The 21,844-nt window shown below is 45.4% G+C and overlaps 1 protein-coding gene across 1 annotated transcript in view; it reads right to left on the bottom strand.

Annotated features, from left to right (window-relative positions):
- The window catches only part of LOC116977406 (calcium-activated chloride channel regulator 1-like), a 46,523-nt gene that overhangs the window by 5,928 nt on the left and 18,751 nt on the right, over positions 1-21,844 (bottom strand). Inside the window, exons 6-14 of the mRNA XM_033027835.1 lie at positions 19,712-19,820; positions 18,864-19,031; positions 17,555-17,774; positions 12,764-12,988; positions 12,127-12,304; positions 3,959-4,065; positions 3,647-3,868; positions 1,580-1,841; positions 683-850 (exon numbers count right to left, since the gene is read on the bottom strand). Of these exons, the coding sequence (XP_032883726.1) occupies positions 683-850; positions 1,580-1,841; positions 3,647-3,868; positions 3,959-4,065; positions 12,127-12,304; positions 12,764-12,988; positions 17,555-17,774; positions 18,864-19,031; positions 19,712-19,820 (1,659 nt within the window). The remainder of the gene's footprint in view (positions 1-682; positions 851-1,579; positions 1,842-3,646; positions 3,869-3,958; positions 4,066-12,126; positions 12,305-12,763; positions 12,989-17,554; positions 17,775-18,863; positions 19,032-19,711; positions 19,821-21,844) is intronic.

Genomic DNA, 21,844 nt, shown 5'->3' with positions numbered 1-21,844 from the left:
GTCAATGCCTCAGAATGAAAGGATGTTCCTTAAGGAAGGAGACAATGAGGAATTTCTTTAGTCAGAGGGTAGTGAATGATCGCATTGAATGGCTAGAAGGGCCGAATGGCCTACTGCACATATTGTCTATGTATCTATGTATTTATTTAGGTCACAAGGAGAATGAACAAACTCCATACAGACAGCACCTGTAGTCAGGATCGAACCCGGGTCTCTGGCGCTGTAAGGCGGTAACTCTATTGCTGTGCTAACATGTTGCCCTGTAAGTTTGATCCAAAACAAACTTGCTGTTCAATGGCTCAGAATGGCTAGCATGGCATGGTGGCATAGGGGTAGAGTTGCTGCCATAGAGCGCCAGAGAACTGGGTTCAAACCTGACTAAGGGTGCTGTCTGTATGGAGTTTGTATGTTCTCCCATGACTTGCTTGGGTTTGTGCCAGGACCATCAGTTTCTGCCCACATTCCAAAGACGTGCAGGTTTATAGGTTAATTGGCTTGGCATAATGGTTAAATTGTCCCTAGTGTGTGTAATACTACGTTGGTTTGTGGGGATCGCTTGTCGGCACGGATCCGCTGGGCCGAAGGCCATGTTTCCGTGCTGTATCTCTAAACTAAACTACATCACAAACCACTGCAAAGATATATTTCATTGTCTTCGTTTGCATTGCCAAATATTTATTACCATCAATGGTGAGTCCCCGTATGTAAATGACGGTCCCCACTCTCTTGCTAGTCAGGTTTGAGGGCCCTTCAATTCCCTCCACACGCACCTTGAAGCTGTACCTTTCACGTCCAGTAATGTTCAGGAAATACCTGGAGTAAACCCCATCATTCCTGCGAGTATCAGCCCCTGAAAGCAAGTAAAGGCAAACATGTATAAGAAGGAACTGCAGATGCTGGTTTACCCCGAACATAGACACAAAATGCTGGAGTAACTCAGCGGGGTCAGGCAGCATCTCTGGAGACAAGGAATAGGTGATACCCTTCAACAGAACGAGTCAAGGAGAGGGAAACTAGAAGTATGGGAAGCTACAGATCAAAACAAAGTCTGCATCAATGACGCTGGGCAGGTGGAGCCCACAATTGTCCATTGATGGCTGGGGCCGGGGTGATAACGAAGGAACACAAACGATGAAATTAGCAAATAGAAAATACTCCTACCTGCCTAAATGTTTCTTAAATGTTGCAATAATACCTGCCTCAACTTCCTCCAGCGGCAGGTCGTTCCATATACCCACCACCCTTTGTGTGAAAAAAGTTACCCATCAGGTTCCTGTTAAGCCTTCCCCGCCTCACCTTGAACTTCTGGCTTGGATTGCATCAGTGATAAATATTTCTCCGGCTGGAACCCAATAGTAAAGGTCCTTTACCCACACAGTGAGAGGGAAAGATAGATCAGCCAAGATTGAATGGTGGAGTAGACTTGATGTGCCAAATGGCCTAATTCTGCTCCAAGAACTTATGACCAGTCCACTCTTTGTCAATGGATCACTCCCAAATATTCACCTTACAGTCACGGCACTGTTAACAATTCACGCAAACTCCAATTTTATTTCTCAGACATTTTCATGTAACCTACCTAAGCCATTATCGAAAAGTTTGTGTTCATCTGTGGCACCACTGGGAAGTTCAGCAATGATTATCACCTTCGCCTTTAAGACTGGTAAAAACCCCTGAGAGACTTCCACGTAAATAACCATCGGGCTTTTGCGATCCTCCCAGCTGACCCTGGGGTTAACGGTAACGGGGGCAACGTTCTCATCCACCGCTCGAGATGTCACAGTCAACGTCACCTTCTGCGTCTTTCCAGAGTTTGTGATGTTGTAAAACCAGTTCCCTGCCTGGGAGATAAATGGTCAGGGTTAATCCAAGGACAATGATATCAAAACAGACAAGTTCTGCGTTATCACCTTCCCCACAGCCAACATTGGACCATTGTGGTCTCCACCTTTCCTTCATCATCGTTGCAGGGTTCATAAGTGATAGAGGCAGAGTTAGATCATTCAGCCCATCAAGTCTACTCCGCCATTCAATCATGGCTGACCTATCTTTCCCTCTTGACCCCATTCTCCTGCCTTCTCCCCCATAACCTGCACTAATCAAAAATCTAACTTTCTCTGCCTTAAAAATATCAATTGATGTCCTCCATAGCCTTCTGTAGCTTCGATTTGTTCTTTTGCATAGTTTTGTACCATTTCTTATCTCACTTTTGCATATCTTTATATCTATATCTCTATTCTCCCTTTCCCCTGACGCTCAGTCTGAAGAAGGGTCTCAACCCAAAACATCACCCATTCCTTTTCTCCAGAGATGCTGCCTGTCCTGCTGAGTTACTCCAGCATTTTGTGTCATCTATCTTTGGTGTAGACCAACACCTGCAGTTCCTTCCTAGACAAGTTCCTGTGATATCTAGATGATATTTAAAATCAGTAATGCTTAACAATGGGATTAATTATTATCTAGGTGCAAGGGACTCTTGAGAAAATGGTGGTGAGCCTTTTCTTTGAACTAACACAGTGTTGTTAAGAAGCTCCCTCGACCCTGTTATGTTGAAAATTCCAAGATCTTGATGCCAGTGGTGAAGAAGGAATGGTATTAAAGGTTCAAATTGACATAGGGATAACTTAAAGATGAAGGAATTCCAATGCATCTGATACATAAAGTCATAGACATAGAATCGTTTAGCATGGAAACAGGCCATTCGGCCCAACTTGTCCATGCCAACCAAAATGCCCAATCATTTGCCTCATCCCAATTACTGAATAGGTCAATAATCGGCAGCACACATAAAGTTGGGACCTGTCACAGGAGGTTGAGTTGATTTTAATTTATTGTCACATGTATCGAAGTACAGTGGAAAGCTTTTGTCGTGTGCTAACCTGTCAGCAGAAAGACAATACATGTTTACAATCGAGCCGTCCACAGTGTACAGATACATGATAAAGGGAATAACGTGAATAACCTTTAGTGCAAGATGAAGCCATCAAAGTCTGATCAAAAGTAAAGATAGTGCAAGGGTCGCCAATGAGGTAGATAGCAGCTCAGGGCTGTCTCTGGTTGTGGTAGGATGGTTCAGTTGCCTGATAATAGCCATGAAGAAACTATCCCTGAATTTGAGGATGAATAGCATTAAATAGACAGTACATGGTCAATGCAACCTAACGGGAATGGGTGTGAATAACGAGTAATTGATTGCAAAGTTAATAGAAAATAAAATACAAACTACCAGAAAAAGGAGTCAGCCCCATCAAGGCCTGGATAGAGTGGATGTGGAGAGGATGTTTCCACTAGTGGGAGAGTCTAGGACCAATGGTCATGGCCTCAGAATTAAAGGACGTTCCTTTAGGAAAGAGAAAAGGAGGAATTTCTTTAGTCAGAGGGTGGTGAATCTGTGGAATTCATTGCCACAGAAGGCTGTGGAGGCCAAGTCAATGGATATTTTTAAGGCAGAGATAGATAGATTCTTGATTAGTACGGGTGTCAGGGGTTATGAGGAGAAGGCAGGAGAAGGTGGTTAGGAGGGAGAGATTGATCAGCCATGATTGAATAGCGGAGTGGGCTGAATGGCCTAATTCTGCTCACATCACTTCTGAACTTATCTGTGGAGAGACATTCAAAATAATGTTTCAGGTGCTTTCGAACGTACCTCTGCAGTGCCTGGAATTTGGAGTCGTGCTGTGTGTGTTGCTTCCTCGGATTTAAAGTGCCGCTGAGTGTAGATCTTCCCTCTGGGGGAACGGAGGATCACATCCGGTTTAATATCCTCCCAAGTGACCACAAAATATGTGTTGTTTCCAATGGTTTTATCAATAGAAACGATACCACTAAACCAACCACCTTTATCAATACTCCTTCCTAAACTTTCAAGCTGTGAATCAAGGAAACAGACTGATATTGTATTGTAAAACACTTTGTAGAGTGAGAATAAATGCAAAATAATTCTCTAACGCTATCAAACCTGGATTGCCTGTTGGCTAAGGTCACCATCTTCTGATACTAATCTAGTGAAAGCATCAATGAGTCCGTTTGAGTCTACTTCATCAGTGACTGCGAACTGTAGACCATCTATTAAATGAAACATAAAATAATCCTTAATTCACATATTATCCATTATCCATGATCAATGTCCATTCAGAACTGAATTAAAAAATTAGGCCTTACAAATTCCTGTAAAGTGAGATCCGCCCTTTGAAAAATTCAAAATAAATGGATTGAACTTGGTTGCAACACTGGTGGCGATAATACTGCTCAATACTCTGCTGTGGGTAAAGCAAGGCTTTTGCGGTAAGTTTGCTTTAGGTATTGGTAATCACAACAAAGACAGAGATTTGGAAGAAATGGGTCATTTTCTGGCTGGATGGATAGACGTGACCAGGGAGCCCCCAAAGATTGTTTGGTGGCCCTTAATAATTGTTGATACAGGTGAAAGACTTGGAGGAGGGAGCAGAGTGTATTTAGTCCTGTTGCCGGTTTTTCGGCGACCTGCTACGACTGTGACAGTCGCCGGCAGTCGCCTAAAAAATCACCTAGTGGGACAGGCTGTTAAAGTCTACAAGTCAGACAATGATGTGCTAATGGGAGGGGGCGTGTGGCAGAGAGGATATTTGGAGTCCGCAACAGAATATAAATGGGTTGATTAAGTGGGAAATAACTTGGGAAAAGACCTGGAGAAAGATTGTAGATGAACCAAGTACGTCTGTACTTGGTTCATGAGAACGGAATGAGATGTTTTGGTGTATGAATCACAAATATTTAGCAGGGAGGTGCAACAAGTAGTTGCAAAGGTAATACAGGCGCACAACCTTTTATCTGAAATTCCAAATAACGAAAAGCTCCGAATAGCGGACATTTTTTCGGTCCTTGAAGAAAGGTCCTTGAAGACGTTCACCGAGGGCGGCCCGCAGAGGTGACAGCGGAACCTCCGGTCGGTCCACGAAGAAAGGGGAACTAAATCCCCATTCATAAAAGAGAAGGCACGGGAGGGTTAATAATTGACAATCTGCTGCTGCCTGCCCGCTGAGTTAAAAAGTTCCCACGGTAGACTCACGATACACAGTGTATCGTGAGTTTTGCGTGGGAACTTTTTAACTCAGCGGGCAGGCAGCAGCAGATTGTCGCTCCCTTCAGTTTCACCCCACCTACACCCTTCTGCTTCCCGGCCATGTGTGTGACCCCTTCCCTCCCCACTCCAGCTCCCCGCCCATTGCACCGGTGCGGGGGCTTTGCACTGTCTTCACGTCGGCGATGCCAGCAGGTCAGTGCCAGTCACCGGAGACGTCAGGACCACCGACCCCCAGGCCCACAGTAAGCACGAGATCCCAGAGACCCACAGCCAGCAGCAGCCCAGCCCCGTTCCAACTCCAGAGGAAAACTGCAAACTGGCCGGAGACGTCAGGACCACCAGAAGCCGCTCCCCGATGGGCCGCTACGCTACGGCGACAAGTGGCAGTTCGCCCACAGCCCGAGCTGCGCCCCCTCATTGGGACACCGACCCCCAGGCCCACTGCAAGCACGGAGATCCCAGATCAGCAACTCCAGCCCAGCCCCGTAGGGGCAGAAGCTGATGGTGTGCAAGGTACGTCTTGTTCTTGGGGTGGCGCAGCTTGGACTGTGGGCGAACTGCCACTTGTCGCCGTAGCGGCCCATCGAGGAGCGGATTCCTCTGGAGTTGGAGGGACAGGGAGAAACAGCGGCTTTTGAGCATGGTGGGCAATCACTTCCAAAGTTCTGCCCACACAGTCAGTACACCTCTCCTACACTTGTCTCCCGCACTAAGATCACCTCGCAGAGAATGATCCCAGCCTAACCCTCCCTATTCTCTCCTATTCTGCAAGAAAAAACTACATTGAAGACTCAAACTCGCGATCGAGTAACTGCCGGGATCGAGGCGCAAACTCGCGACCTTGCGGATATGAGCCGAGCACTCTACCACTGAGCCAGCCGTTAAAATCTACGCAAAAAATCTTCCATTCCTAAAGCCGAAAAATTCCGAATTACGAAAATTGTCTGGTCCCAAGGCTTTCAGATAAAAGGTTGTGCACCTGTAGTAAGATTAAACGAGAACTTACCAGTTTGAAGTTTGATCTGTGTTTTATGAGGAGTTACGATGAGGGATTACGTGAAGAACCCGTCCAGCACGCCACGCATGCGCGACATACTTCAAAGCAGCGGTGTGGAATCACAGACAACACAATAATTGAAATAAACATAGTAAAGATAAGGAGAACTAAGATACCAGTTGATCTCTGTAATTGAGGGTGGGAGCGGAGGGCACGTAATCCCTCATCGTAACTCCTCATAAAATACAGATCAAACTTCAAACTGGTAAGTTCTCGTTTAATCTTACTATTTTACTTCGGAGTCACGTGAGTGACTATGAGAAGATTTTAAAGCTCTGTAATTTCAAACCGTGTAACAGTCCATACTTCACTCGCTGCCGGTCATCCAAGGGAGGAAGTATGTTATCTTAATCAAACATGAATCTGTTTGTAAAACAACAATGGTATTATTTGAAAATAATAACAAAGAAATTAATGCTCTACCGGGCTTAAATTGTATTTTTTTTTTGCAGCGTCTAAATTCTCTTTGCAAGTGAAACCAGTTTTATAATGGCTTGTTGTAGAATGTTTGAAAAGTTCTTTCCATGGACCACCCCGCTGTTACCAGGGTAGATCCAATGGCACATCCATACTGTTAGCCGCCGACGTGGATGCTGCTCTGGTGGAGTGAGATGTGTAAATATCGGTTACCACTCCAGCAGCTCCCAATACCTGTTTGAGCCATCTAGAGATGGTTTGACTCGGTACCCTGACCCAGTGGCTTATTTGTGGCTGACCCATTGCTTTTTCTTTCCATCGGGAATTTTAGGTTGTGTTGATATATTGTAGAAGGTGAGTCATGACACATAACGTTGGTCAGGTGGGTACGCCCGGAATTCCATAATGAGTCCTGAAAGTTCCTGGTCTACACAGTTTTACCAGCTCCTGAATGGTGAATGTTATTTGGTCTGATGTTATGACCATATTGTCCAGCCTGAGTAGGTAAAAGGACTGGTGCCTTATGCTGAGACTAAGCCATCAGCATGGCGGTATACAGGGTAGTTAATTTCAGAGTAAGGGATCTGGCTGGTGGCCATCCCTTAGGTATGTCAGGACAACGCTGACATCCTAGATCTTGGTATATCTAGGTCTAGGGGGTTTTGAATAGAAGGTACCTCTCGTTAATTTGGCCACCAGTGGATGAGACTCGTAGGGGCAGAAGCTGATGGTGTGCAAGCTACGTCTTGTTCTTGGGGTGTTACCCTATGGCCTGTTTCCCTTGGTGCCTGTCTTAGATAGGCTGACAGTGCACTTCCAGCACATTTGATAGTGCTATACTTCAGACCTTCATCGTGGTGAAGGCTGGCCAGGAACTCCGGTACATAGATATGGTGGTTGATTAGTAGGTTGTCTCTGTTCTCGAGCAGTATGTTTCCCATTTTCTTATACTGGAGAGATATTGTTATATTGTTTCTTGGTGGAAGTCGGTGAGATGCTGTCATCGTGTCCATGGTCCTATTTGACAATCCCAGGTCCATCAAAAGGTCTTTTTGGAACCTGCAACCCAGTAGGCTTATTCTGTCATGGCATGGGTGACTTTCGCCTGATACAGGGTGGATCAGTAGATCTGGTCCACTGGGAATGGTCAGGGGTTTCAATGACCCTGTCAAGCACCACTGGGAACCATGGCTGTGTAGGCCAGTCGGGTACTACCTAAAAGTCCGAAGCAAAGTTCATCTGTATTTTGCATAGTACCTGACTGATGAGGTAGAAAGGGGGGGGGTAACATAGAGATTAGTTCCCCCCAGTTCAGCGAGAATGTATCCATCGCCGCTGCCTCAAGGTCTGGTTCCCAAGCGACATACATCGGTATGTGGTGATTCAGTCGGAATGCAAAGAAATCGATATCTGGTGTTCCATATTGCTTTGTAATTTCAACAAATACTTTGGGGTTTAACATGTCTGCCACAGTATTTAGCTTACCTGGTAGGTAAGTTGCTGATAGCCAAGTATGTTTGTCGACACACCATTACCAGATTGTGTTGATCAAATTGTCACATGATATCGACTTTATCCCGCCCATGTGGTTAGTATAGGCCACCACTGTGATATTGTCAAATTGTAAACGAACATGCAAAATGGTGCACTTTTGAACAATATGCTTTTAACCCATAGAACGCACCCAACATTTCCAACTAGTTTTTATGTCCAGTGTCTGCAGTGGTGATGACTCTAGATTAGTCCATCTACCACCTGTTCTGGATATGGATTATTGATAAATGATGGGACTGGAACTATGCCAAATGTTCTCTTTCCATCATTATAGGTCTGAAAATAGGCAATTTCATGGTTCAGCCAAAGTGACCTGTATATTGTTTAAAACGCTAGCACCTTTGCTCTAATGCAAAGGTCCAAGTTAAGTAGCTGGTAATGCTGCTACTAATTTCCCAATTACTCTTGCCACTTTGTCGAATGGTTGGTTGATTGTTAACCATTAATTTGTTACAGGTTTGTGCCAATTCTGCTGACTTTTCTTTTGGCAACGTTGTAGACATGTGGACTGAGTTAATTGAATACCAGATAGTCCATAGTTGTGGATGGTGTTAACGTAGATTTATCTGGATATGTGACAAAGCCCAAGGTTAATTAAGTTTTTAGTGGCTAATGCTGCTGAATTAGCTAATTCCATGGTTTTGTCTAGTGTTAAATATTATCGAGATATGCCATGACAATATGTTTTGTTAATAGTGTCAGGGCTGGTTTAAATATCTTGGAAAACAGTTTTGGCTCATATTAGTACATTAGTCAATAATTTGTAATGCCATAGTTACCCCATCCAGGTAAATGTTTAGGTATCTCTGATGATCTTTATGAATGGGCACTGAATAGTATGCATCTTTTAAGTCAATGCCATAAAGTATCCTTAGGAAATCCATTGTTTGGCAGTTACAAATGTTTTCCATTAAAGTGTGTATACCTGTGTATACCTGACGAAAGTATTCAATGTGGTTAAGTCAATTTTTGGTTTTAGTAAATTTAATACGAATTCCAAAGGTTCATATTTAGACTTCTTTATGACCCCTTTGTATGTAACTTCTCCAGTTCAGCTTGTCCCTCATGTTTTCTTTTCAGTGAGAGGGTAAAACCCCTTTCGGGTGCATGCTGAACTGGTGGCAAGTTTTTCTTAAATTCAATTTTTATCCTTGAATACTTTTTGGTATATAACTACCAAGTGTGATAGTTCTTCATGCTTCCAAAAATAGGTGTAGTTTCCCCCCCTGTTAGCACAATCCCCTCACCATTTATGTGATGGTAGGAACCAGACCCACCTACCTCCACAGTTGTTTGGTGCTGTGTTCATTTCTTCGGTTTCTGGTTTCTTGTCTGTCGGGGTGGTGTTGTTGGGGGGTGGCACATTTTTCATGGGGCCCGCCCTGGGCCCTGTCCCGAAAGACTTGCGGGGATTGCATGCGGGCCCCGAGCTTTCACCAGTACCATGAAGTGGACGCCTACTGGTGGATGCGTAGAGGTAATGCCGTCTGGGTTTTGCATGGTTTGCTCATTCCAGGTCCTGCCCTCATGAGGCCAAATACCTTGGATTCTTCGACCAGATTTTAGGCGTGATTTGGTAATTCTTTGCCAAATAGCAGGATCTGTGGTTCTGAGGCCGGCGTTCTACACAGTCCTGCGAATTTATGAGGTTGAGGGCAGGTCTTATGACCTCCTTCTGGAGGTTGCCAGTCACATACTGTGTTGCACAGTAGAGCCAGGGTGTTTTGGCATGTCAACCCTGTCCATGGAATGAGCATGTGAAATGATAGCCGACGTCAGGGGTATCAACATTTTTTTTTGCAATTTTAAGTTTTTGTGTTTAAATACCCTGCTCAATGTACCCCCAGTAATGGCAGGCACATTGAGCAAATGCAATTTTGGGGAGGAGTGATAAAGTCCAACGCCTCAATGACTACCTTTCTTGGAGAGGTTTAAGGACAGGTAGTAAGCTGGCCGCCAGTTTAAGCTGTAACGGCCGTCCCGCTCGTGGTGTTGCCACGTAGCGGCTCACCACACCCAGCAGCTCTTCCTGGTCCTCTACCTCAAGCATACTCCCGATTTTCTTCATCCAGTGACCCCTCTTCTTGACCAGCCCAGTCCTGGTCGCCAATGCTCCCCTCTGTTGATGGAGATGCGATGGCCAGTGCTGTTAGTGCACTGGAGCAGGAGTGTTTGTGCTCCCTTGGTGAGCTTGCCCCATCTCCTTGAGCAAGTCTCGCTGGAGCTTTTGCTCCATGAGCCTTTCCATAAGGCTTGAAACGGTCACCTTTAGCCACTCTCGGGCGGGAGTCTACCATGCCAGGCTCTTCTGAGTGAACCGGCCGGTCCGACTTCCGCTGTGCCTTTCATCCAGCCCGCTGCGGTTGGTCGCCAACGTTCCCAGGTGCCGCCGGTCGCCCCCCACTGCTGGAACCCTCCTGGTCCATAGCAGCCCGACGGGAATGACCTTCCTTGGAGTTTTCCCTGTTCCATTCCTATTTAAAAATAAATCAGAACAGGGTTTCGAAAACATCATGTCCTCAGAGTAAGATTGCTTCCCTGAAGGTCCGTTTTCAAATTGTTGCGGGAGAGCTCATACTCCTGTCCGTCGCTGTGCACTGCGTGAGACGCTATGTCGCGCATGCTCGCTGGACGGGGTCTTTACGTAGTCACTCACGTGAATCCGAAGTAAAATTGGCACATTGGACTTTATCGCCTAAGGGTTGGGGTTTTGAAGTAGGAAAGTGTTGTTAGAGTTTGTACCGTCTGCTGCTGAGCCCACATCTGTGCACAGTTTTGGTCCTTGTTAATAAAGGGCATGCTGGATTGGGGCTGTCTGAAAGATTCACAACGTTAATTCAAAGGGGTGAGAGGGTTTTCCCATCACAATCGGCAAAATAAAATAGATCTATTATCTTTGGAATTTCAAAGACTGAGGAATGATCTTATTGAAACATGGAAGATCTTGAGGGAGAACAACAGCTAGAGGCCAAATCCTTGAAAGATGAGGACCACGGGAAGAGGAGTTGAGCATGGGGCAACTGCCATGATCATATTGAATGTCAGGACAGACTATACATCGCCCAGTCCCCATGTCCAAACATCTCTGATTCACCGGCTGCCAACTTACTGTTGATGCTCGGCTCAAAAATGAGCAAAACATTAATCTATCAGAAATTTCAATTAAAACCCAGGGCAATTAATTTAAAAAACTTGAAAGAAAGAGCCATAGAACACAGAAAGCAGATCTTTGTCTCATTCTGTGCATAGCAAACATCAAATTCCCATCTACACTCATTCCCTTTGTCAGCATGTGGACTGTATCCTTCTATACCTGGTCATTCAAGTGATCATCTGGATATTTCTTGAACATTGGCAGAATCTTTGCCTCCACCATCCAGGGGCAGCACGGTGGTTCATCGGCAGATCTATGAGCTTACAGCGCCAGAGGCCCAGGTGCAATCCTGACTATGCGTGCTGCCTGTACGGAGTTTGTAAGTTCTGCCAGTGACCCACGTGGGTTGTCTCCGAGATCTTCGGTTTCCTCCCACACTCCAAAGTTTGTAGGTTAATAGGCTTGGTGTAAATGCAAAAATTGTCCTTAGAGTGCATGGCATAGTGTTAATGTGCAGGGATTGCAGGCCAGTGCGAACTTGGTGGGCCGAAGGGCCTGTTTCCGTGCTGTATCTCTAAACTAAATTAAATTAACACTCAGGCAGTGAATTCCAAATTCCAGCCATCCTCTGGCTGAAAAAATTATTCTTCCGATCTCCTCCATACGTTTTACCCCTTATCCGTGGATCTACACCTTCTGGTTATCGACATCTCTGCAAAGGGGAGAGAGGGGAGAGGTTTCCTAGTTCTGTCCCTCCCAATTACGTACACCTCTATAAGGTAACCTCTTAAGCCTCCATCATTCCCAGGACAACATCTATTCTCTCCTCAGATACTGAAGAGCATCATGGACAAACATCTTTGCAAATCACCTCTGCTCCTCTCCACCCTTCATTTGCTGAGCTTCCAGGTACCAATAGTGTGGCTATTTATTGCTGGTTACCTGTCCTTCTTGAGAGCTCCTCCAGTTCTTTGGCTGCACTTGGTCCCAGTGCGATGGTGTGGATTTTGGTTCCACTCTCTTCCACCTCTTTGAAGCAACTGCTAATTCCTTCGTCCTCTCCACCCGCGAGCAAAATAATTTCGTCGCCATTAGTAGAGCCGTCATCACCGCGAAGTACCTGCAATGCAGTCGGTTATCAATAAGGAGAGCAAAATGTAATATCTAAATGTTCTGTGTTGTTGAAAACTTCCCCAAACTTTACAAGTTCACAAGCTACAGAGTAGAATTAGACAATTTGGCCCATTGAGTCCATTCAGCCATTCAATCATGGCTGATCTCTGCCTTTGAATCCCATTTTCCTGCCTTCTCCCCATAACCATTGATACCCGTTCTAATCAAGAATTTGTCTATCTCCGCCTTAAAAATATCCACTGACTTGGCCTTCACTGCCCTCTGCGGCAATGAGTTCCACAGAATAATGAAAGGCATAATGGTGTCTATCTATGCCATTCATTATTCTGTAAGTTTCAATGAGGTCCCCCCCCCAACCTTCTAAACTCCAGCGAGTACAGGCCCAGTGCTGTCAAATGCACATTATATGCTAACCCACTCATAACTGGAATCTTTACAGCCTTACCTTAAAACCATCCCGAACCCCACTGCAGATGTTTGTTCCTCTATTGGCAGATGTTGGTAGTAGTTTTACAAGGTCCTTCCTCACATTGTCATTATCAACAGTCTTCAAATGTGTTTTAATCTTGGCACCGGAATTAAAAGTGACAATTCCAACTAGTGATCCTGGCTCAACAACCTGCAGCAAGAATATCTCGGCTGCTTGTCGAACCCTGTTAATGCGATTCTCCTGTTTCATAACGAGAAGAAATTAGCAAAATTAAACACAGCCCTGTTTAAAAGATGAAAAACAATGCTTGATATGCCTGAATCTTCACATAGGAACAAGGAACTGTTCCTATGTGAGAACTGTTCCTATACCAAAGAGAGGCACAGAGTGCTGGAGTAACTGGAGTAAATTACAGCATGGTGGCGTAGCGGCAGAGTTGCTGCCTTACATCGCCAGAGACGCGGGTTTGATCCTGTCTCTATGGAGTTTGTATATTCTCCCTGTGACCAGTGTGGATTTTCTCCGGGATTTCTGGTTTCATCCCACACTCCAAAGACATTCAGGTTTGTAGGTTAATTGGCATGGTGTAAATGTAAAATTGTCCCTAGTGTGTGTAGGGTAGTGTTAATGTGTGGGGATTGCTGGTCGGTGCGGACTCAGTGGGCCGAAAGGCCTGTTTCCGCACTTTATCTCTAAACTAAACTAAACCCAACTCAACGGGTCAGGCAGCATCTCTGGAGGAAAAGGCCTGTTGGTGTTTCGGGTCTGGACCTTTCTTCATACTTTCATGGTTTTTCAAGTGTTTAGATCTAAACCATGAAATTGCAATCATTCTGTTGGCGTCAGAATGTCAAATTAAATTGAGTCTATTGTCACATGCACGTGTATGGTGAGCTACAGCTACATTGAGGCAGCATCACAAACACATAGACACAGATAAACACACAAAAACATCAATCACATATAAACTATAGATATATTATGCAAAAATTCCACAAGACTGAAAAGAAAATGACAGCAAATAAATACGAAACGCTGTTAGAAAAAAGACAAGGCCATGGTAGTGCAAGAGGTGGACCACAGTGTGTCGTAGTTGAGGTAGGACTAGGTTTAATTTTAGTGTAGTTTCGTGAAACAGACCTTTCAGCCCTTCGACCAGCGATCTCCGCACATTAACACTACCCTACACACACTATGGACAATTTCACATTTATACCAAGCCAATAAACCTACAAACCTGTACATCTTTGGAGTGTGGATGGAAACCAAAGACCTCGGATAAAACCCAAGCAGGTCACAGGTGAGAATGTACAAACTCCGTACAGGCAGCACCCATAGTCAGAGGCAGTACTCCACCGCTGCACCAGCGTGTCGCCCTTGATTCATTTAAGAACCCGATAGTGCACAAGTTCACTAGTTATAGGAGTAGAATTGGGCCATTCGGCCCATCAAGTCCACTCCATCATTCAATCATGGCTGATCTCTGCCTCCTAATCCCATTTTCCTGCCTTCTCCCCATAACCCTTGACACCGGTTCTAATCACAAATTTGTCTATCGCTGCCTTAAAAATATCCACTGACGGGATCCACAGCCCTCTGTGGCAATAAGTTCCACAGATGAATTATCCTCTATCTCAAGAAGTTCCTCCTCACCTCCTTTCTAAAAGAGCTCATTTTAATACTGAGGCTTTGACCTCTGGTCCTAGACTCTCCCACCAGTGGAAACATCCTTTTCACATCCACTCTATTAATGCCTTTCATCATTCTGTAAGTTTCAATGAGGTCCCCCCTCAACCTTCTAAACTCCAGCGAGTAGAGGCACAGTGTTGTCAAACGTTCATCATATGCTAACCCACTCATTCCTGGAACCATTCTTATAAACATTCCTGTGTAGTTGTAGGACTGCAGCATTCCCGATAGTGCGAGATTGTGTGAGACCTCAGGTGTCTGTATCACCTGCCCGATTGGTGGCATCATGAAGAGGAACCATCTCATGCAGATGCTTTTAATGGCGAAGAGGACTCTATCCATGATGGTGTGTGTAGGATGGAACTGCAGAGGCTGGTTTAAACCAACGATAGACACAAAATGCTGGAGTAACTCAGCAGGACAGGCAGCATCTCTGGAGAGGAGTGGGTGACGTTTCTGGTCGAGACCCTTCTTCTGATAATTGGGTCACCTTCTTCCATTTGGAAAGACTGTTGATTTCACACAGGGCATGAGGGGAATAGATAGTAGATGACGTTTCGCAAGGGAACGTAAATATAAGGTGAGGGGAGCAAGATTTAATATGAAATCGAGGGGAAATGTTTTCACTCAGAGGGTGGTGAGTGTATGGAACAAACTGCCAGAAGCAGTATTTGAGGCAGGTACTATAACAACATTTAACAAAGAAACATAAGAAAATAGGTGCAGGAGTAGGCCACTCGGCCCTTCGAGCCTGCACCGCCATTCAATATGATCATGGCTGATCATCCAACTCAGTATCCTGTACCTGCCTTCTCTCCATACCCCCTGATACCTTTAGCCACAAGGGCCACATCTAACTCCCTCTTAAATATAGCCAATTAACTGGCCTCAACTACCTTCTGTGGCAGAGAATTCCAGAGATTCACCACTCTCTGTGTGAAAAATGTTTTTCTCATCTCGGTCCTAAAAGATGTCCCCCTTATTCTTAAACTGTGACCCCTTGTTCTGGACTTCCCCAACATCGGGAACAATCTTCCTGCATCTAGCCTGTCCAACCCCTTAAGAATTTTGTAAGTTTCTATAAGATCCCCCCTCAATCGTCTAAATTCTAGCGAGTACAAGCCGAGTCTATCCAGTCTTTCTTCATATGAAAGTCCTGACATCCCAGGAATCAGTCTGGTGAACCTTCTCTGTACTTCCTCTATGGCAAGAATGTCTTTCCTCAGATTAAGAGACCAAAACTGTACGCATTACTCCAGGTGTGGTCTCACCAAGACCCTGTAGAACTGCAGTAGAACCTCCCTGCTCCAATACTCAAATCCTTTTGCTATGAATGCGAACATACCATTTGCTTTCTTCACTGCCTGCTGCACCTGCATGCCCACCTTCAATGACTGGTGTACCATGACACCCAGGTCTCGTTGCATCTCCCCCTTTCCTAATCGGCCGCCATTCAGATAATAGTCTACTTTCCTGTTTTTGCCACCAAAGTGGATAACCTCCCAATTATCCACATTATACTGCATCTGCTATGCATTTGCCCATTCACCCACCTATCCAAGTCACCTTGCAGCCTCCTAGCATCCTCCTCACAGCTAACACTGCCCCCCAGCTTCTTGTCATCCACAAATTTGGAGATGGGGTCCCAGCACTGAGCCTTGCGGTACCCCACTAGTCACTGCCTGCAATTCTGAAAAGGACTCGTTTACTCCTACTCTTTGCTTCATGTCTGCCAGGCAGTTCTCTATCCACATCAATACTGAACCCCCAATACCGTGTGTTTTAAGTTTGTATACTAATCTCTTATGTGGGACCTTGTCGAACGCCTTCTGAAAGTCCAGATATAACACATCCACTGGTTCTCCATTATCCACTCCACTAGTTGCATCCTCGAAAAATTCTATAAGATACCTTTCATAAATCCATGCTGACTTTGTCCAATGATTTCACCACTTTCCAAATGTGCTGCTATCCCATCTTTAATAACTGACTAGCAGTTTCCCCACTACCGATGTTAGACTAACTGGTCTGTAATTCCCCGTTTTCTCTCTCCCTCCCTTTTTATAAAGTGGGGTTACATTTGCTACCCTCCAATCCTCAGGAACTACTCCAGAATCTAATGCACTGGATAGGTACATGGATAGGGACGGAAGAAATATCTTTGTTCAGGTATCAGGATGGTGTAATGGTAAAGCGGTCAGATTTCCAGATTCACAGATAGTTTCTTCCCAGCTGTTATCAGGCAACTGAACCATCCTATCAACTGCAGATAGCCCTTGCATTCTTTCTCCGTCCCCTCCCCTTTCCCAGTTCTCCCACCAGTCTTACTGTCTCCAACTACATTCTATCTCTGTCCTGCCCCCTCCCCTGACATCAGTCTGAAGAAGGGTCTCGACCCCCAAACGTCACCCATTCCTTTTCTCCAGAGATGTTGCTTGTCCCGTTGAGTTACTCCAGCATTTAGTGTCTATCTTCGATTTAAACCAGCATCTCCAGTTCTTTCCCATACATCCTATCACCAATGGGAAAGCGGTCCTGATCTACCATCTACCTCAACGGAGACCCTCAGACTAACTTTAATCCGACTTTACTGGACATAATGCACTGAACGTCATTCCCTTTATCCTGTATTTGTACATTGGACGGCTTGATTGTAATCATGTACAGGCTTTACTCCAACTGGACAGCACGCAACAAAAATTGTTTTCGCTGTTGCTCAGCACACATGACAATAATAGACTATACTACGTGATATACACGGGCCAAAAACTCACTCCATCCCAGAGTCAGTGTCCCTGACTTTAACGAGAAAGCCCAATCCCTTTCAGTATTTAGCACAAATTTGAACAAAATGATGACCATGTGTCATAGAAACATAGAAAATAGGTGCAGGAGTAGGACATTCGTCCCTTCAAGCCAGCACCGCCATTCAATATGATCATGGCTGATCATCCAAAATCAGGACCCCGTTCCAGCTTTTTCCCCATATCCCATGACTTCCTTAGCCCTAAGAACTAAATCTAACTCTCTCTTGAAAACTTCCAGTGAATTGGCCTCCACTGCCTTCTGTGGCAGCGAATTCTATACATTCAGTGGTTTCATCATAAAGGACCTTACCCGGCTCATGCTTCCTGAGATGTCAAGGACTAAACAAAGCACCCGGCCCTTGGCCTGTAGAAGTGTGATTGTTGGTTGGACAGAACCGTTGTGGGTTGAATGAGCATTCTTGAAGTCTTCTGACTCTTTGATCACTTCCCACGTGCTCCTGTAATCGCACATTTGGTTCTGCATGTTGGGCGCAACAGTATTGTGAGTGGTTTCATCACAGAATTCAACCTGGAGGTTTGAAGCAAAAAGCCTTGAGTTAACCAGATGATTAGCAAAAAGGAGGTATTTTCCAGATGGTCACAAATGATGTTTAGACCAGGGGTTCCAACCTTTTTCGTCCCGTTTCCCCTGGCAACTTTAATAGCACATAACAATGTTATTTCACTAATTTATGAACAACTGATGATGAACAGATACCCGTATTTTAGAACCAAACACAGTCAGTCAATGAGAAAAAATGCGTACAAATCCAGAATCAACAAATCTACCTCTGGGGGTAAATGAACCCCAGGTTGGGAACCCTAGCTTTAGACTTTAGAGAAACAGCCCCTCCATCCATCCCCCCCCCCCCCCCTCCCACCCCATCCCGATCCCCGCATAGTCCGCATCGACCAGCGATCGCCCCATACACTGGCACTATCCTTTACACTAGGGACAATTTACAAATTTACCAAAACCATTTAACCTTCAAACCTGCATGTCTGTGGAGTGTGGGAGGAAACCAGAGCTCCCGGGGAAAACCCACGCAGGTCACAGGGAGAACCTAAAAATACTGTACCGACAGCACCCGCAGTCAGGATCGAACCCAGATGTGGAGAGAATGTTTCCACTAGTGGGAGAGTCTAGGACCAGAGGCCACAGCCACTGTTTAAAAGAGCATACATTTAGAAAGGAAATGAGGAGGTATTTTCATTAGACAGAGGGTGGTAAATCTGTGGAATTCACTGCCACAGACGGCTGTGGAGGCCGTCAACAAATATGTTTAAGGCGGAGATTGATTAGAAAGGGTGTCAAAGGTTACGGGGAGAAGGCAGGAGAATGGGGTTGAGAGGTAAAGATAGACCAGCCATGATTGAATGGCAGAGTAGACTGAACGGCCTAATTCTGCTCCTATAACTGTGATGAGTACGGGTGTCAGGGTTAATGGGGAGAAGGCAGGAGAATGGGGTTGAGTGGGAAAGATAGATCAGTCGTGATTGAATGGCGGACTAGACTTGATGGGCTGAATGGCCTAATTCTGCTCCTATAACGTATGAACATGAACATGCTGGAACACAATTAATCATCAGTGGGAAAAGAACAGTTGGTGACTCCACTTACATTTTCCAAGCCTTGATTATACATTATTGAAGAGGATCCAGTCTGAACCTTGTCTGGATTAAAGTTACAACCTTTATCGTACCATCCTGTCCTATCATTGATTGTACAATTTGAACAAGACCCACTACTGCAGTCCTTAATACTTCCAGTTATCTCCTTTGTACACCTGCAGACCACATGACAAAAATAAAACAGATTTGACATTGGGTGACATTTCTATAAATAATCATTCAGCAAGATTAGGGTGGCACAGTGGCGCCTCACGCTGCAGAGACACAGGTTTGATTCTGACTAAAGATGCTGTCTGAGTGGAGTTTGCATGTTCTCCCTGTGATCGTGTGAGTTTCCTCCAGGTGCTCCATTTGCTCCCACATTCCAAAGACATGTGGGCCTGTCGGGTAACCCTTTAAACTTTTCCCCTTTCACCTTGAAGGCGGCATGGTGGCGCAGCGGTAGATTTGCTGCCTTGCAGCATCAGAGACCCGAGTTTGATCCTGACTATGGGTGCTGTCTGTACGGAGTTTGTGCATTCTCCTCGTGACCCGCGTCAGTTTTCTCCGGGAGCTCCGGTTTCCTCCCTCACTCCAAAGACATACAAATTTGTAGGCTAATTGGCTTGGTAAAATTGTAAATTTCCCCTAGTGTGTGTAGGATAGTTTTGGTGTACAGGATGCTCGTTGGGCGGAGCGGACTCGGTGAGCCGAAGGGCCTGTTTCCGTTCTGTATCTCTAAACTGAACTAAAGTAAGCAGACCACAATGGACAACGGTCAGATGTTGTGGCCATGTCTCGCAATCTCAAACTGTCTTCTTCACAGAACAAAATCATGTGATTTCAATTGCCTCACCTTGTTGCCTGAATGCGGCCATTGATAGCTGTATAAAAGGGCACCTCCTCATTGTATTCATTAAATACACCCCACTGGAGATGGGCCCATTCGTGAACAAATAATGGGCCTGTGGAAACAGAAATGTAGTTGTTCAATGTAATGCTCTCACTTGCAGGCAAAAGTCACATTTCTGAGTGTCTGAAATTTTCCACTTCTCCCGAAAGAAAATATTTGATCCATGGAGCTTATGCCGGCTTTCAGAGCAATGCCATCAGTCCTATTCCGCGCCCATTTCCATGTGCCCGACTTATGCCCATGAACTCAGAAGGTGGTGGGTATATTCCCGCCTCCTTCTGGGAGAAATGGGAAAGGTGTAGCAACACTTATAGGGGTGTATTATAGGGGAGTGAGAATTGGAAGAGCAAATATGTAAGGAGATAGCAGATATTAGTAGTAAGCACAAGGTAGTGATTGTGGGAGATTTCAATTTTCCACACATAGACTGGGAAACACATTCTGTAAAAGGGCTGGATGGTTTGGAGTTTGTAAAATGTGTGCAGGATAATTTTATGCAGCAATACATAGAGGTACCTACTGGAGAAGGGGCAGTGCTGGACCTCCTGTTAGGAAATGAGACAGGTCAGGTGGCGGAAGTATGTGTTGGGGAGCACTTCAGGTCCAGTGATCACAATACCATTAGTTTCAATATAATTATGGAGAGGTCAGAACTGGACCAAGGGTTGAGATTTTTGATTGGAGAAAGGCTATCTTTGAGGAGATGCGAAGAGATTTAAAAGGAGTGAATTGGGACATTTTGTTTTATGGGAAGGATGCAGAAGAGAAATGGAAGACATTTAAAGGTGAAATTTTAAGAGTGCAGAATCTTTATGTCCCTGTTCGGTTGAAAGGAAAGAGTAATAATTGGAAAGAGCCATGCTTATACAATACAATACAATTCAATTTATTGTCATTTGGACCCCTTGAGGTCCAAACGAAATGCCGTTTCTGCAGCCATACATTACAAACAAATAGACCCAAGACACAACATAATTTACATAAACATCCATCACATTGCTGTGATGGAAGGCCAAAAAAACTTCTCTCTCCACTGCACTCTCCCCCCCGATGTCAGAGTCAAAGTCAAAGTCAAAGCCCCCGGCGGGCGATGGCGATTGTCCCGTGGCCATTAAAGCCACGCCGGGTGATGCAAGGTCGCTCACCGGGTCTTGATGTTAGAGCCCCCGGCGCGCGCTCGCAGCCCGCAGCCATTCCAAGCCGCGCGGGGCGGTGCTGTAAGGCCCCGCTCCAGGAGCTCTTCAACCCCGCAACTCGGGCGGGAGAAGTCGCCGCTGCGGAAGCCCCGAAAAGCGGTCTCCCTCCAGGGACCCGCGGGCTCCCGGTGCCGTCCGCCAAACCCGCAGTTGCAGCCACCGGATCTCCGGAGGTCGGGCCGCAGCAGCATCCACCACAGCTCCACCCGCTCTGGACTCGGCCAGCTCCGCGACGGTGAGGTGAGTAGTCGGCACCACAGCTCCCGGTCTTCCTGTTGGAGGCCGCTCCTCGTTGCAGCCCCAACGACAACGGAGACCCGACAAAGAAAAGGTCGGGTCTCCCGTGCAGGGAGAGATTTAAAAGTTACCACCAACCCCCCCACACCACCCCCACCCCCCCACACACATACCCCAACAAAATTAACAAAAACTACATAAAAACATAGACATAAAATAATAAAAACGCAGACGGACTGCAGAGGCCGCTGCTGATGAGAGTCGCGCCGCCTACAAGCCGAGTCTAAGTTTCAAGGGAAATTGGACACTTGGTTCAGAAAACGTGATCTACAATAATTATAGGCAGCATGGAGTAAATGAGGTGCTTGAGGAGTATAAAGAATGTAAAAAGAATCTTAAGAAATAAATTAAAAAAGCTAAAAGAAGATATGAGGTTGCTTTGGTAAGCAAGGTGAAAGTTAATCCAAAGGGTTTCTACAGCTATATTAATAGCAAAAGGATAACAAGGAATAAAATTGGTCCATTTGAAAGTCAGAGTGGACAGCTATCTGCAGAGCAAAAAGAGATGGGGGAGATATTGAACAATTTCTTTTCTTCGGTATTCACCAAGGAGAAGGATATTGAATTATGTGAGGTAAGGGAA

The sequence above is a fragment of the Amblyraja radiata genome, chromosome 10, assembly GCF_010909765.2.
Source record: "Amblyraja radiata isolate CabotCenter1 chromosome 10, sAmbRad1.1.pri, whole genome shotgun sequence".
Classification (NCBI taxonomy): Eukaryota; Metazoa; Chordata; class Chondrichthyes; order Rajiformes; family Rajidae; genus Amblyraja; species Amblyraja radiata.
This window is presented reverse-complemented; position numbering and strand designations above follow the sequence as displayed.